General features: G+C 46.4%; 1 protein-coding gene across 1 annotated transcript in view; it reads right to left on the reverse strand.

The window, feature by feature from the left end:
* The window catches only part of C1_2H4orf50 (chromosome 1_2 C4orf50 homolog), a 180,321-nt gene that overhangs the window by 92,634 nt on the left and 70,465 nt on the right, over positions 1–17,222 (reverse strand). Inside the window, exon 3 of the mRNA XM_069205863.1 lies at positions 8,300–9,004. Coding sequence (XP_069061964.1) covers positions 8,300–9,004 — 705 coding nt within the window. The remainder of the gene's footprint in view (positions 1–8,299; positions 9,005–17,222) is intronic.

Genomic DNA, 17,222 nt, shown 5'->3' on the forward strand with positions numbered 1-17,222 from the left:
GGTGAATGTCAATATCGGTTGTGTCAAAATATTAAGGTAAAAAATACTGCTCTTCACATTTATTGAATCAATAATATAGATGCCCAACATATTTTGAAGTTATACATTTATAAGGAGCTATTTACATAATATTTATTTACTATTCTTAACTCTACGTCTTCTTACCTTGGCAATATTTTGGCAGTCAGTACTGTGGGGTCAATATAACTGATGACCAATAATAAAACTCAATTTTTGGGGGTTAAACACCATTAAAATGATACCGGAGACAGTGGAATTATTTCATATTTCTGCTGATGGTTCACATTTCTTGAGCATCCCCTGAACATTTCTTGAAATATTTATCTTAAAGTTGCACTACTGGGATTCAACAGAAATGGTAGCAAGATCCCTTCTGGTGCTAGCTTGAGGTAATTTCAGAGTAGATGTATGTACACCTCAAAACATAATATGCTTCTTAGTTTTATGAGACTACCTAAACCCACCAATACTCTTTATTCTGCAAAATAATAAACAGCATTGGTACAAGTATCAGGCAGGAGGACATCTTGGAAGGGGAGAAGATGATTTAAAGTGTGCCACAATTATGTAATAAATAGAATGTTAGCAATCTAGTTGTTCATTAGAATACTGTGCGGAGGCAGATGTCAGAGGCATGGACTTGGATAATTGAGGGAAGGGAGGAAGGGGCAGAGGCAACAAGCTGACCATGCTGCACAGGCGGAAGGAGCAGTACCAGCTCAAAGGACCATGGAGGACATGGGAAAGGAGGCAGGGGCATCAAACCAACCATGCAGGACAGGCAAGAGAGGCTGTGGCAATATAATATACCACTGAGGACAGAAGCAAAAAGCAGTGGCAGTACAACCATACATGCCAAAAGATCTGATTCAGGCAGGGGACTCCCAGTGTTTTTTAGCTCAAAAGGGCTTTATGTTTTATCTGGCTCCTGACTAAAATCTCCTCTTTTTCAATGTAAGTCAATGGAGAAGATCAATCCCCCAGGTTTTTTTCAGTCTCCCTCTTACCAAGTTCAAAATATTGGCAAGTATGGCACAGTGGATCACTGAGGGCAGGAGGAATGGCGTAGGGACATGGACTGAGATAACAGGAGGCACAAGGGAGATGGGTAGGGGTACCAAACTGAGCTTACAGAGCAGGGGTTGCAGCAGTACAATGCACCACACAGAGCAAGCGGGATGGCAGTGCAGCACAACAGATTATGGAAAGCATTAGGGAGGCAACAGGGCCATGCACATGGACAAGAGGTAGCAGAGGAGAACAAGGCAAGGGCAGCAAACTGGCCATACTGGACAGACAGGAGAGACAGTTGCAGCATAAAGGCTCATGAGGAGCAGGAGGAAGGGGGCAGGGGCACAACAACGGACCAGACACGGGCAGGAATGAGGGCACAGGGGTCTGCACATGGAAAACAGAGTGAAGGGGGCAAGGAGGCAGGGCTGGAGCAGCAAGCTGACCATGGGAGGCAAGCGGGATGGGCACTGGAAGAACAACACACCATGGAGAGCAACAGTGAGGTTATAATGGCATACACATAGACAATGGAGGGAAAGTGGGAGGGGGTCAGGTGCAGGAAGTTGACCACACAGGCCAGGAGGGGCTGTGGCACCACAGAAGGCCATGCATGGCAAGCGGGGGGGGGTTAGTGACAGCACAACAGCCATGGTGGGCAAGAGGGAGGGGGCTGGGGCATGCACAAAGGACAATGGAGGTCAGAAGGGATGGGTAGAGGCAGGACACACACAAGAGAGGGCAACGGAAAGCCCTTCACAACAGCTCATGCGGCGTAGACAGGGGGAGCAGTTGCAGCACAACAGAGCATGGAGAGCAGAAGGGAGTGGTGGCAAAATGGACCATGGAGGACAGGAGGGAAGGTCTAGGGGTATGGTACTCGGACAGCCAGGGTAGAGATGAAAGGGACAATTCGCAGTCATCTGACTATGGTAGGCAGGTGGGAGGGGCAGTGGAACCTCAACAGAACACTCAGAGTAGATAGAAGGGGCAGTGGTAGGTCCATGGAACATGGTGGGCAAAAATAAGGGAGCAGGGGCAAGCACACATACTTTGGAGGGCAGGGGGAAGGAGGGAGGGGAAGCACAGAGGCTAAGCAGGAGGGCAATGGTGGGGCATAGAATTAAGCAACAGAGGGCAGGAGGGGTCGGCAAGGACATCAAGCTAAATAGAGGACAGTGGTAGCACATAGGACCATGCAGGGCAGGAGGGAGGGGACTGGAGCATTGACTCAGAAAAAGGAGGGTACAGAGGAGGTGGATGTGGCAGCAAGCTAACTGTTCAGGATTGACAGGAAAGGCAGTGGAAGAACATTGGCCACACAGGGCTGTAATGAGGCAGCAGGGGCATGGACTTGGACAATGGAGAGCAAGGAGGAGGGGGGGCAGGAGCAGCAAGCTTGGGAGGGGGCAGCACAATACCAAGACCTGCATTCAACTCCCCCCCATCGTGCATTGCGATGGGCATTTTACTTAATGTTATAAAACCCTAGAAATTCACTGAAAAAACTAAAGGTTAGAGGGACGTTATAGTTAGGAAATAGAGTTTAAAAAAACTTTAGACATTAACTAAAATGTCAAAGGTTACAGGGACTTTATAACTAGGTTAATATTTTACACGCACAAAACCATATAAATTCAGCTGTTATAGTTATAATTATTTCAAGTAACTATAACTTGGGCACTAAAGTGACTATAACTCCGGCCCTCAACACTCTGCTAATTACCCCAGATATTACATCACTCATGACATCTTCAATGACATCAACGATTATATCACTGTAACATTTGCAGTAAAATTATTGATGGGAAAACTGTGCATGGCAAGGGCGCAAGTTATAGTTACCTTAGAGCAAGAGGTATAGTTACTTGAAATAAATCTAACTGCTGGAACTGACCATTTTTGCAGGGTTATCCCCGAACTTGTTGCCTTCTTCCTCCTATTTTCTCTGACCTGTTTTTGTTGGCTTTAAGACTCTGAGCACTTTACCACTGCTAACCAGTGCTAAAGTGCATATGCTCTCTGTCTAAAATGTATTGGGGATTGGTTTCTCCATGATTGGCATATTTTAGTTACTAGTAAGTCCCTAACATAGTGCACCAGGTGTGCCCATGGCCTGCATATCAAATGCTACTAGTGGGCCTGTAGCACTGATTGTGCTACACACGAGTAGCCCTGCAAACGTGTCCCAGGCCTGCTATTGCAGTGCCTGTGTGTGCAGTTTTAAACTGCCATGTCGACCTGGCAAGTGCGTCTGTCTCCAGAGGAGCGGGAGAATAGGCAGAGAGACAGGAAGGTTGAGCTGGAGCTTGTAAAGCTCAGTTTGAAGCAGGAGAGAGAGAAAGCTTTGAAGGAAATGAGACTGGTTCTTTCAGCTCATAAGCTCAGTCTGAAGGAGCTGGATCTGAAAGCCAGGAGGGCTGAGTTTAGATCAGATGGTGGCAGCGAAAGTACCATGTCCAGTTCTGAAGAAAAGGTCCACATACCCAGAGACCTGGTTTCTAACTTCAAGGAGGGAGGTGACATCCCCAGAGGACCAAGGCATATGAGGTAGCTCCAGAGGTATGCAGGGTACCTGAGGTGGTTTGGGGAACTGGCACGGGGAGTCATAATCCTGGTAGTGGGAGGGGTACTCTACTGGCTCCAGAAGAAAGTGACAGGGAAAGATGTACCCTACAGAGGAAGCTCTGGTTAAGGAGTATGGAGTCACCCCAGAGGAGGGTAGGTTGAGTTTGAAGGGCAGTCAGATACTGTCTCACCAGATGGGAGATCATGTGGGGTGTTTTTTTGAAGGCACTGGATGGTTGGGTAAAGGGTAGTATGGTTAACACATGTGAGGGGCTGTACAATTTGATTGCTGGAGAGCATATGTTCAGTCACAGTTTTCCAGAACTAGGCCAACACCTGGTGGAGCACGAGTTCTTTGTCACCAGGAAGCTTGCACTGGAGGCAGACCTCTGGGTGAGTACTAGAGTGTCTGGGATGGCATTGGGGAGTGATCCCAAGGAGGATGGCTCAGGTGTTCCTCCCAGAGTGAGGGGGAGGGTTGCAGTGACCCAGACAGGGCACATTGTAGTAAGGGGAACAAAGGGTCCCACGTCCTTTCCAGAAGGAGGAGAAGGGGTGGAAGTGGACAGAGGCCCAGGGTGCCCTATCTTCATCCCTAGTCCATGGATTGCTCTCAGAGGGGGCACAGGCAAGCAGGGGGGTCTGTACCAGGAGACCATCCACTGATGGGAGTCCTACAGTGTCAGGAGAACTTGGGTGGCAGCTGTCACAAGCGTCCTACCAGTTTTGGTGTCTGGCAGCACCACTCTGGAGAGGAGTATGTAGAAGCCCAGATGGAGGGGTTAGAGAGGAGACAGTCCCAAGTGGGAGGACCAATGGGTCAGGGGTTGCCCCCTCTGAGGTAAGAGCACCCCAGGATTAGCCCTGGTGATGCCACTTGTGGCCTGGGAGGGCTTCATCCTCTGTTAAAGGGACACGGGTTGAGGAACCATTGCCGGCTAGACTCTCACACGACACATGAGGAATGTGTTTCCCTTGGGGGGGGGGTTGTACTTCCCCAGAAGTCCAGGCTTGCCAGGCACTTGCTCAGCCTAATGGTACAGACCCTGGGTTGGGGGTCGAGTTGCAGGTTAGCACCCCTGAACTGGTGGAAGAATTGTGAAGGATGGCTGCCACAGACAACCTGACAGTTCTGGAGTCTGGAAGTACAGCTTCCAAAAGGAGGGTACAGAGGCCCGGGGTGTGGGGCAGGGGGAGATAGGAAGTGCCCCTGACTCCTGTCCAGCCTAAGGGTACAGACCCTGGGCTGGAGAGGCAGTCTCAGGATTTCACCCCTGAAATGGTGGGAGGGAGAGTGGACAGAGGGTGCCAGCCACCTGGGACTACCGCCACCCACTCTGAGAAACCACAGAGGTTAGAGAGCCCTGGAAGGGCTGAGGACTCACTCTCATTGCTGATCGCAGTCAGTGGCCACTGTGGGATGCTGTCCCTGTGGACAGAGTTGCCCTTGGGTTGAGCACAGAAGTCACAACCCGAGGGTGGAATGGGCCACACCACTATGTTCCCTACTGGGATACATCTGTGAGCAAAGTAATGTTAGGTGCTGCACAGATGGGGTCTGCATGTGAGGAGAAGGATTTCCCATGGATTAGCTTAGTGGGCTCTGAGAATATAGACAGAAAGGCGTAGAACTGGGAAGCGTCACTGCTGTTGGGGGCCAGGGTCCATGTTTTATCACCTTAAGCAGGAAAGTCCATCAAGGTATTGATTGGTCTACCCTAGCTTTAGGCTGGAAGGGGGTTGTGTTGGACCTGACCACTTTTGCAGGGTTATCCCCAAACTTTTCACCTTCTTCCTCCTATTTTTTCTGATCTGTTTTTGGTTGGCTTTAGGACTCTGGGCACTTTACCACTGCTAACCACTGCTAAAGGGCATATACTCTCTGTCTAAAATGCATTGGTGTTTGTGTTTCTCCATGATTGGCATATTTGATTTACAAGTAAGTCCCTAGTATAGTGCAGCAGGTGTGCCCAGGGCCTGTAATCAAATGCTACTGGTGGGCCTGCAGCACTGACTGTGCCACCCTCTTTAGTAGCCCTGCAAACATATCTTAGGCCTGCCATTGCAGTGCCTGTGTGTGCAGTTTTAAACTGCCATGTTTACCTTGAAAGTGCACCCCCTTGCCAGGCCCAAACCTTCCTTTTTATTACCTGTAAGTCACTCCTAAGGTAGGCCCGAAGGCAGCCCCATGGGCAGGGTGCAGTGTTTTTAAAAGGTAGGGCATGTACTGGTGTGTTTTACATGTCCTGATAGTGAAATACTACTAATTTTGTTTTTCACTCTTGCAGGACCTATCTCTCCCATAGGGGAACATGGGGATTGCCTTGAAATATCTTTTAAGTGTAATTTCCCATTGGGAGCAGATAGAGATATGGAGTTTGGGATTTCTGAACTCACAATTTAAAAATACATCTTTTGGTGAAGTTGGTTTTTGAATTGTAAGTTTGAAAATGCCACTTTTAAAATGTGGGCATTTTCTTGATTAATCATTCTGTGCCTCTGCTCGTCTGCTGAAAATACATCTGCGTCAGGATGACAGTTGCCCTGTTTGTGCATTCACTCTTGACAGTCACACAAAGGGAGCTGAGGTGGGCTCTGCATATCCTGATGGCCCATACCCAGGCTGATGGGTCTTCCTGAGCTAGAGTGGATGGAGGAGCTGATACTTGCACCTGAATTGGGCTGTGCCTGTCTGACACACAGTAGTCTCCGACCCCCTGGAGTGTGTCTCTGACCAGGGTCGGAAAAGGCAGAGTCTTGTGCAGTACAAAGACTTCTCTTTGAAGTTTGCCTACTTCAAAGACAGAAATGGTTATAAGTACTGGACCTCTGACACCATATAGTTAGAATCCTTCTGGACTGAGGAAATTCTGCCAGGAAGAAGAGCTGGATGCTATGAGAGGGACTGCCTCTCTGTCTGTTGCTTTGTTGTGCTGGCCTGCTGCTTCTGTCCTGGGAGTGAAAGGACTGGACTTGGCTTTCTACATCATGCATCCAAAGGTTTCTCCAAGTGCATTTATGGCCCTACAACCTCAGTATGACATCCTCCCAAGTATAAAATGCTGCCTGTCTTGTGGCTGCAGAACATCTGGATTTTCTACACATTGGCCCTGGGGTGCCAATTTTTCATGGACCTTGCACCGCAGTAAGGCACCGAGGTCACGTGTCCGGAAATTGACACATCGCCTTTCCTGCGAGGACAGAATCAGCACATCACCTTCCCTGCCAGTAAGGAACTGGTGCATTGTATCACCTATGAGGAAAGAATCTACGCATCAGCTCCCCTGTGCAGTAGAAACTGACCCATCACTTTGCTTTTATGGTGCCTCACTTACCCTGTGGCCAGCATTGTCTTTGTTTTTGACGGATCCCAGGCACTTTGTGCTAAAGAGATACATCCGTTGATTCCTATGGATTAAGACTTGTTTAAACTTGACTTGTGTATGTTGGATTTTTGTTGTTTTGGCCTTGTTTACTCAGATAAATATTGACTATTTTTCTAAACAAATACTTTATGCATTTCCTCTGAGATAAGCCTGACTGCATGAGCCAAGCTGCCAAGAGGGTGAGCAGGGGTTATTTTAGCTGTGGCTCCTTTAACCTGACTTAAGAGAGGGTCCCTACTTGGACAGGATGCAAACAACTGCCAACTGGAAACCCCATTTCTAACACTAACTATAACAGCTGACTTTATATGGTTTTGTGCGTCTAAAATCTGAACCTAACTATAAAGTCCCTGTAGGCTTTGTGTTTTTTAGTGGATTTATAATTAAGGATATGCATCATCAACTTTAATGGAATTATCATCACCTGGAGGCTGTGAAATATGGCTTTAAGGAGTTTATAGTTGATACTTGTTAATGATAGGACACTATGGACAGTGAGACAGTTATTTCACCACAGCTGGTATTTGGAAGTTGATTCCACCCAGATTCACAATGCTCTTGCTAGGATTTTAATTTGTGCTTACAGTCACACATCCATTGGTCAAGGTTTTGTTTCCTTTACATATCTTGTAAAATATTTTTTTTCTTTGTGTCACCATATTGCCATACCACTTTAAGTAACTTTCCAAACCGAAAGAATAAGAGGAACATGGGGCTGCATAATTTGTTTGCTCTTCTAGAGCATGAAGAGGAAGCAAGATGGGCATCTCCACCTTAGTAAAGAAAATCCATTGGTCATGGCCTTGTGTAAAAGCCACAAAAGGGAGACTGAACTGCAGTTATTACCCTGCAACATCAGTATGACAACCTCCCAAGTATAAAACGCTGTAACCAAGGTTGAAGATATCCTTTATCAGGGATGAGGTTGAGAAGCATACGATGGGAGCATTGCCAACACTGAACATGATGTAAGAAAAGATTGGTGTGAATCTAATATGAAGTTTCTGATTCCTTACAAAGAGAGATTGACAAGAGAGCAGCCAGGTCAAAGGTATTCCATACCAAGGAATTAGTCCTGATGGATCTGGACCATGGTCCTAGGATTCATTCTTTTAAAAAAACAATGCTGTAATTTGCAAATTGAGTTATGGTACTTAGTTAAATGAAAATACACAATAATCTAGCAAATAGATTAAGCGTTAGTTTGCTGTTAGATTGCACAGTAAGTCTTTTTACCTTACCATGCAGTCCGCTGTGATGCAATAACCGTGGAGTTTTAGACGTTCTATAATGTACATATTTCTTTTGCTTACCAAGTTTATGTCCGGGATATTGTGCATTTTGCATTCTTCAGCCACTAGATGTGGATTCTCCTCTTCTTTATGAGAACTGACTTTTAGTTCATTTTTTAACCTCTTGTTTTCCTCTTCAAGATCCTCTACGAATTGCTGGAGATTGTACTCTGTCATTTTTAGCTCAGAAATACGACAACGGAATTCTTCCAGTTTCCTATTCAGAAAGTCTTCATTGTCTTCAGACTTCTGTAGCCGGTTGATTAGTTCTTCTCTTTCTCCATTATTGACGACTTCTCTTTCAAGCAGTGATTTAAGATCATTCTGCAGCTTTTGTATTTGTTTTGTTAAGTGATGCGCACCATCCTCATTGTAGATTTTTGCTTCTTCTCTTTCTTCCTCAGTACCAGGTAACCTAGTATGGTTTTGGAATGTGTCCGTTTCTATAGATTGCTCAACTCCTTCATCATTAGAGGGGTCCTCTACAGTGTTCAGGAAAGGTGGCATTGCGTTACAGTCTACTATTTCTTTCTCAAGTTTGAGCACTTGATTTTGAAGTCGATGCTCTCGTTCTCGTAACATTCTCATTTGTTGCCTCCGCTTATCTTTGTAGTGTTCAAAATACTCCAAATAGCTCTTTATTTCTCCCTCTTTCATTCTCAGATGATCTTGTAATCGACGCACCTTCTCTTTATGTGTTCGTTCCAATTTCTCTTTTCCTTCATTCTGCGAGGATAATGAATGACATTGGGTGTTAATATCAGCTATTTATTTCCAAATTACACTATCTATATATACGACATAAGGCGCAAGCAGTACAAACTCAATCATGCATCTCACCTTTAATTTTCACTTTCTGAATCAGTTTGTTTGATTGAATGACATACTTGCCGTCCAAGTCTACCATGGGTAAACTGATATTTATCAAACAATGGCACATTAAAGAGACATTTAAGCATTTTATTTGTGAAGCTGCATATCTTGTTTCTTTTTCTGCAGCAATATGTTTCAGCATTGGTCCTATTCCATTACCTGTGTTCTACGGCTTCCACCAAGCGCCGAGAGTGTTTCCAAGAGCACACACAACGCTCCACGCACCAGGAAAAAAAAAAATTCTTCACTTGCTGCTCATAGTTTTAAAAAAACAAGAACAGCGAAGGTACTTAGGCCCATATTTAAACTTTTTTAGCGCCGCATTTGCCTCTTTTTTTGACGCAAAAGCGGCGCAAACTTGCAAAATACAATTGGCCCATATTTATACTTTTTGACGCAAACTAGCGGCAGTGCTGGTTTGCGTCAAAAAATTTACCGCCGGCTAACACCATTCCAACGCACCAGGCAGGTGCCTTTTTTTATGGATTGACGTTAGCCGGCGCTGCGGACTGGTCAGCGTAAAAAAAGTGACTCTAACCAGGCAGCGCCGGCGTAGGGAAAAATGGGGGTTGTGCGTCAATAAATGGTGCAAGTCAGTTTAGAGTAAAAAATCTGGGCTCTAACCGGACTTGCGCCATTTTTTGACGCACAACCCCCATTGAAATGACTCCGGTCTTAGCAAAGACAGGAGTCATGCCCCCTCTGCCCAATGGCCATGCCCAGGGGACTTCTGTCCCCTGGGCATGGCCATTGGGCACAGTGGCATGTAGGGGGCCCCAAGTTAGGCCCCCTATGCCACTAAAAAAAATTATTAAAAAATACTTACCTCAACTTATCTGTACTTACCTGGGATGGTCCCCCCATCCATGGGTGTCCTCCAGGGGAGGTGGAGGGTGGCAGGGGGTGTCCCTGGGGACAGAGAAGGGCACCTGTGGACTGTTTCCATGGTCAGAGCCCACAGGTCTCTTAACACCTGCCCTGACCCAGGTGTTAAAAAACGGCACACATAAGGCTGGGCTCCGTTTTTTAAGGCCAGCCCCCTCCTGTACGTCAAAATGATGCAGGAGTATAAACAATGCCCACAGGCCTTAAAGTCATTTTTTGTGGACGGGAACGCCTACCTTGCATGTCATTAACGCAAGGCGGTTTCCCGCATCCAGAAAATGACGCACACTGAGGAATTTTGACGTTTGCAGGATTGGGCATCATAGTATAAATATGGTGTAAGGTTTTTGCCGAATTTGCATCAAAAACCGGCGCAAGTGCAGAGCTAAAAAAGTATAAATATGGGCTTTAGGGTCATATTCGAGTTTGGTGGATGAGATACTACGTAACAAAATTGGTGGATGTCCCGTTCACTGCTTTATAACCTATAGCACTTGTGATGACTAGATATTCATCACGTTTTGATGGAGTATCACATCCACCACACTCTAAACAAGGCCCTTGGGCCCTGGGTATACTGCACTGCTGTGAAGGTCAGGGTCTCTATGGAGCCACAAGCATCGGCCCCGTTATCCAAGCAAGCTCCACAATTAGCATTGGGAGGAAGGCGCTCAGGAAGCCTTTGAGGGATGGAGTTGGAGACTATCAGTAATGCAGTCTGCTCCAACATTAATCTAGGAGTGAGGCGCTACCGAGGGCATGGTCTTTTGTGGTATCTGGCTCATGCGGCGCAGAATGCTAAATGTCCTAATTTTAACACTTTAAAAATAGCAAAGCATAGATAAAGGAAACAGGCAGACTGGAATAACTCCTGCTACTCTGAGAGTGCATGTCTCTTTAAGCCCTATATACCGTGACGAAGAGCTTTAAGGCTGCGGGAAGGAGCTGCAGCACGGCATTTTAGAAATGTTGCTCATCCCTGTCAAGTTTCCAAGGTCCATTTGGAAGTAACTGCTCCATACCTGCGTTTTTGGTTTGCATTCTGGGACCTACAGTCTTGCTAATCCTATTATAACACCAGGGCTAGAAGTCACAGATTGCTAAGAATTTCTTTTTAAAATAATAGCTTTCACATATGGACCTAGGAAACATGGCAGCTTTGACTTCTAAGGACAAACACAGACAGCTAGAGGGAAGGGGTGGTCTGAGCAAAGCTTCTAATTAAACCCCTGGTTTAGAAATCACAGGGCCAAGCACCACAGACTGTGATTGGCTGTAGCAGAGACCTCCCACCTATGAGCTGAAGAGGCTAACTTGAAACTGTTGGAATTAATTCTAATTATACCGTACTTCCTATTTAGGTTTAAACATATATAAACTGACAACCTCCCTCCACCCCCCCAAAAAAATAATATATATATAGTCCTCATCAGTGCAAACATAATCATTGATAATCACCTGCACGGCCACAAACCAAACTTGCATTCAAAGAAAGTCAAGTGAAGGAGTATGTGTCACTTTCTATTTCTTCTAGAAGTGTCCCATACCATGTGACTTCGTCCCACTTGGTAGAATCAAGAAAGGCTTGTCTAACATTTGTCAGACTGCATTTTGTTGTTTAGGGACGTCACTAAAATATTTTTCCTTTTGCTTCCTTACAGGTTAGCGCTCTTGGATTTAAATTTCGGTGGTTCGAAGCATGATTTCAGGGCTGGTCTAATTGGTGTATACACTTTAATGAATCTGGGAGTATTAGGATCATAGTCATTCATTTGGCAATAATTAATGCTGTCACTGAGTGATGAAATGACTCCCAAAATTCTTGGTGTCACATTTTCCTGTTGACACAGTATGGGTAAAATCATTTGGTACATCATCCTGCTGTGCTCACAAGATAGTGTTGACAGCCAGTTACCTGCCAGACAATCCAGATTTTAAAGATTAAAGGCAAGGTGGAGTAATAGGTGCCACTTGGAAAGTGTGCAGTCACCAAGTACATTGGATAGTGGTGAAAGCGTGTCACTGGAAGTTCCACACACCAAAGCAGCATAACAACAAAATTCATAGTTGCATGGTGTCCCATTGATGAGCACATAACTCCTGAAAGTGTAGATTTAAGTGCTGAATATTTGTAATCTCAAAGAAATAAAAGTTCACAACTGGCATTCTCACCGCTACAGTGAAAATCAGATTAGAACTCCGAGGTGTTTCACCAATCCATCAAGTGAAAATGGATAGTTTTCTTCTTAAAACTCTTGGCCTGATTTATCACCTCTCTCTTTTCTTTCTATGAGTGCACTTCTTTAGCTAGATAGTGACCCCTGACTGTTGAGTAACCAAGCGAACAACAGAGAGGTGAAAAGAAAGCTAGAGTGAAAGAGGTGATGCAAAGGGAGAAGGAGGGTAGAGATAGACCTGAGTTAGAGATAGCTGAGCTAGGCAGAAATCTATGGTAAAGAGGGTAAGGTGAGGTAGCTGGAAAGATACAGAAAAGTAGAAAGAGAAAGATACCTAGAGAAAGAGGTATGCAGATATAAGTAAGGTTTTAGAGTGAGGTAGAGATATAGCTCGAAAATGCGGAAAGACAGAATCGGTGGAGAACTCCAAAGGATGAGATGAAAGGAGATGTAAGGTAGAAAGAGAGGTGAGTTAGAAAGGAACAGAGGTAGAGATAGAGATAGGCAGGTAGCTAGGAAGTGAGAGAAACAGAGAGAGATGAAAGGTAGACAGTGTAGTGAGGTGAAGAGAGGGATAAACTAAGAAGAGGGTTCGACATACAAGTTAGGTAAAGAGAGTAGTGAGGCAATAAGAAAGGTAGAGAAGCTGCAAAGGAAAGAAAAAGAGACTAGGTGTAGAAAAATGTAGAGGCAGAGGTGAGATAAAGAAACAGAGGTGACATTGATACAGAACTAGCCTAAGAGGATGTGAGAGAGAGGGTTGTGATGTACAAAGAATTAGAAATGGGGAGTTAAGGTAGAGATAGAGAGGTGAGGTGGAGAGATTGAGTTGCAACAAAGTACAAGGTGCAGAGTTATGATAGCGAGAGAGGGGGTGAAAGTAATGATAAGTTTAGAAAAAGAGATAGAAAAAAAGACGAAGCGAGAGAAGTGCAATGTTAGGAGAGCGAAGAGGTCAAACAAACAAGAGTAGAAAGAAATATGGGAAAGTGAAGATGTGAGATAGAGCAGAACTTGTGAGGTAAAAGGAGAGGTTATGTAGCAAAAGAGAAATGGAGAAGAAAGAGATGAGGTACTTAGATTGGTGTGGAGTATACAGGGAAATGGTGTGCAGAGAGAGGAGAAGTACACAAAGATGAATCAAGAGAAATAGAGAGGTGAAGTAAAGAGTGGGATGCATTTGAGAAAGAGGTGAACCAGATGGAGAAGAGATAAAAAGAGGGGAGATGGAAGGATGAGACTGTGATGCAGAGAGAAGTTTTAGTTAGACAGGTGAAGTTGAGAGAGAGATAAAGAGGTAAAGAGGTACAGATACAGTGGTATGCAGACAGGGTATTGGGGGTGAGCTACACAAAATGTTGAGATACAGAAAGGGTGTAGATACAAAGAGATGTAGGGCCTGGTAGCGAAACTGGGGTAAAGGTGGGAGGGAGGATGAGGTAAGTGATGTGAGGCCAAAAAAGGAGAGAGAGAGAGAGAAATACTATTCTAATGAGGTCATTAGTAAAAATGAACCAGGTTGTGCTTTATTATGTAATTGGGAACCAGACATGAAATTATAGGCATTTAGGGCCAGATGTAGCAAAACAAAAAATTGCGACTCGCATTTTGCGAGTTTATGCGACTCGCAAAATGCGAGTCGCAATTTGTAATGCAAGGAAAAAAAACGTTCAGAAATAGCGACTCGCACCCGGACTCGCAACGCAGTGTGCGAGTCCGCAGATTGCGAGGTCGCTTTTTGCGAGTGTGCAAAAAACGAACTCGCAATTAGCGAGTAAGTGTCGCAAATTGCGATTACCTTGAAAATTGCTTACAGGTGCAGCAGAACACTCCAGAAACCACACCAGAACACTCTGGAAACACTTCCTGGCACATGATGATGATGACATCACAGCCAGGAAGTTTACAAATACACCTGGGAGGAGGGAGGACCACACCCTTTTATAACTGCTGAATTTCACACAGGACAAACAGCAGCTGCCATGGAGGGAACCCCAAGAAAGAGGAAGCTCAAATGTTCTGAGAGGGAGCTGGAGGTGCTGACAGAGGAATGCTGTCAGCACTATGATGACTTGTTTGGGAGAGCAGCCCTCAATGTTCCTGAGGCCACAAAAAAACAACTGTGGCAGGACATCCAGGACAAGATCAATTCCCTGGGGGTGAGCCATAGGACCATCGACGACATCAAGAAGAGGTGGTATGACCTCCGCTCCCGGACCAAGGAGAGGGTGGCTGAAAGGCTCCGGGAGATGAGAGGCACAGGAGGGGGACCATCGTCTGTGCCACCACCCACACCCCTGGAAGAAAGGGTGGAAGAAACCTTGGAGCAGGAGGCAGTGTCTGGATTTGGGGACCTGGACACCTTAGAGGCCAGCACATCAACCGGTGAGTACCATGTGATATGATTGTACCCCTATCAATGCCATACCCCCACCCACCATGTACTCAGGGGCATGCACAACCAAAATAGCTCCATTTCAGGGTAGCAAATGCCAGAATGATGCATTATGGGAAATGTAGTCAAGTAGGCAGTTCATAGGCAAATGTTTATTAGGAAGTGTGCAATAGATAGTAGACACTGACAGTCTGTTACCCATGTCCCACAGGTCTCCAGCAAGACACCACCAACACTCCAAGCACCCAGGCCCATGAGGACACCCCAGGACCCCCCAGCACCCCCACCTGCACGGTCAGCAGCATCCCTGCAGTAGCCACACCTGCTGCAACAATTCCGCAAGAGGCTGCCCCAGCAACAGGCAGGGAGGAGACAGGTGGAAGCACAGGGCAGCCACCGCTGCGCAGGCGTCGCAGGTCAATACCATCTGGGCTGCAGTCTGCATCCGGGCTACTTCCTCCAACCACCAATGAGGCACATCTGCTGCGTGGTCAGCGCCTGCAGAACAGAATTTTGGGCAGAATTAGTGGTGTGCTGCACCGCTTTGTGCGCAACAACCATGCCAGCATGCAGCACCTCAACACACGGATGGACATGATCTGCAGTAACACTGGGGACCTTGCCCTTGCCATGAGGGAACTGGGGGGAGGACTACTGGCCCAGGCAGAGGGTGGGCGGCGCAGGGATCGGCAGATCATGCACAGACTGGACAGGATGGCCACATCCATCGGCAGGCTCGCCATGAATACCACAGGCCTGTGGAGGAGGACAGTTGGGCTGCAAGTGGAGATGGGCCATTTCGCTGGGGATGTGGCAAGGGGCCTGGGACATCTCACCCACATTATCGAACTGATGGAGACACCGGAAATGTCGAGGGCCACAGGGGAAACACCCCAGGACAGTGAGGAGGGCTCAACAGTGAGCAGTGTCTCTATCACTGACAGCAGGGTGCTCAGGAGTGGCAGGCAGAGCACCACGGAAGCAGCAGGGACCAGCCAGGCTGGCAGGAGGGGCAGAAGGTCTTAGAGATCACCCTGGACCATTAAATGTGGCACATGACGTTAATGTGCCACATGCCTGGTTGGCATTTTACTGCCCATGGACAATCTTCACTTGTAAATAGTTTATTTAATACACTAATAAAACAGTTATTTTTTTGTCACTTAACAAATGGAGTTTTTGGTTAATAGGTGAGTATGGTTGGAGTTGACACGTACCGTCCAAAATATTGTGTTGCAATGTGTTCCCGTCTCAGTCTGCCTTGATCTGCCAAACTCCTATCCCCATGATGGCGATGTGGTTCTTCTTGCTCTTCATCATCAGGATCTGGGTCTGCAGGGGTGAGAGGTAGCCCACGTCGGGTGGCTATGTTGTGGAGGATGGCGCATGCGACCACAATTTTAAATGCGGTAATGGGGGTGTATTGGAGGGCACCTCCACTGCGGTGGAGGCATCTGAATCTTGCCTTCAGGAGTCCGAAGGTGCGCTCAATGAGGTTCCTGGTCCTCTTATGTGCACTGTTGTATTGCCTCTCTGAATCATTGCTGGGTGTTAAAAACGGAGTCATGATCCAAGGCCTGAGAGCATATGCACTGTCACCTGTTGGGCACAAAAGTACACTGTTAGGAAGTCCAGATTGTCGTGCACAGTGACCTCTGTGTATGTCTGCAAGTGTCTGTGGCTCTACCTAGGAGGTAACCGTCTCCGAATTCCCCACGTTCCAGGCGTTGATGTATCCCACTATGCCTGAAAATGTATGAGTCATGGGTACTGCCTGGAAACTTAGCTACAATGTCAGTGATGACATAATGGGCGTCACAAACAACCTGAATATTGAGTGAGTGGGTACAATTTCTGTTGCGGAAAATGTGCTCTAGATTAGCAGGGGGGCATATTTGAATGTGTGTCCCATCTACACACCCTATGACATGGGGAAAGTGGGCAATGCGGTAAAAGTCCAGCTTGGTGCTGTTAATTTCTGCCTCATTCCTTGGTAAGTATATGAAGTGGGACATGTGCGTGACTAAGGCATCTAGGAAGGCCCTGAGGAACCTTGACACTGCACTTTGGAATACCCCACCTGCCACAGCAATGACCCCCTGATAGCTCCCTGAGGCCAAGAGGTGCAGTGAGCATAGCACTTGCACATGCGTAGGGATGGCGCAGCCACGCAGAGTTTGGTGCTCTAGCTGTGGTTTGAGTAAATCTATTAATTCTAGGATGGCTGCGCTGCTAAGGCGGTATTTGTCATAGATCTCATCCTCAGTTTGCTGAAAAAGAGTCTGCCTTGTTCTATATATCTTCTCCTGTCTGTGGCCCCTCCTCCTCCTCTGCTGGGCTGCGTGGACTCTCCTTCTCACTGCTATCAGGTATATCTCCGCCATCTTGTGTACCCCAGATGCCTTCTGGGTCTCCTTTTATACTTTGGTAATGGTTACCACCTGCTCTGAGTTTGTGGTAAATGGCACATGCAAAATGGCATTTTTGCGACTAGTCGCAATTTGCGAGTTGCAATTGCATAAGGTTTGCGACTCGCAAATTGCGACTTGGTATTTGCGGGTCGCAAAATGGGGTTGCAACGGATGCGACTCGCAAACGGGTCCCATCGCTTTTT

Source organism: Pleurodeles waltl, chromosome 1_2 (genome assembly GCF_031143425.1).
Source record: "Pleurodeles waltl isolate 20211129_DDA chromosome 1_2, aPleWal1.hap1.20221129, whole genome shotgun sequence".
Lineage (NCBI taxonomy): Eukaryota > Metazoa > Chordata > Amphibia > Caudata > Salamandridae > Pleurodeles > Pleurodeles waltl.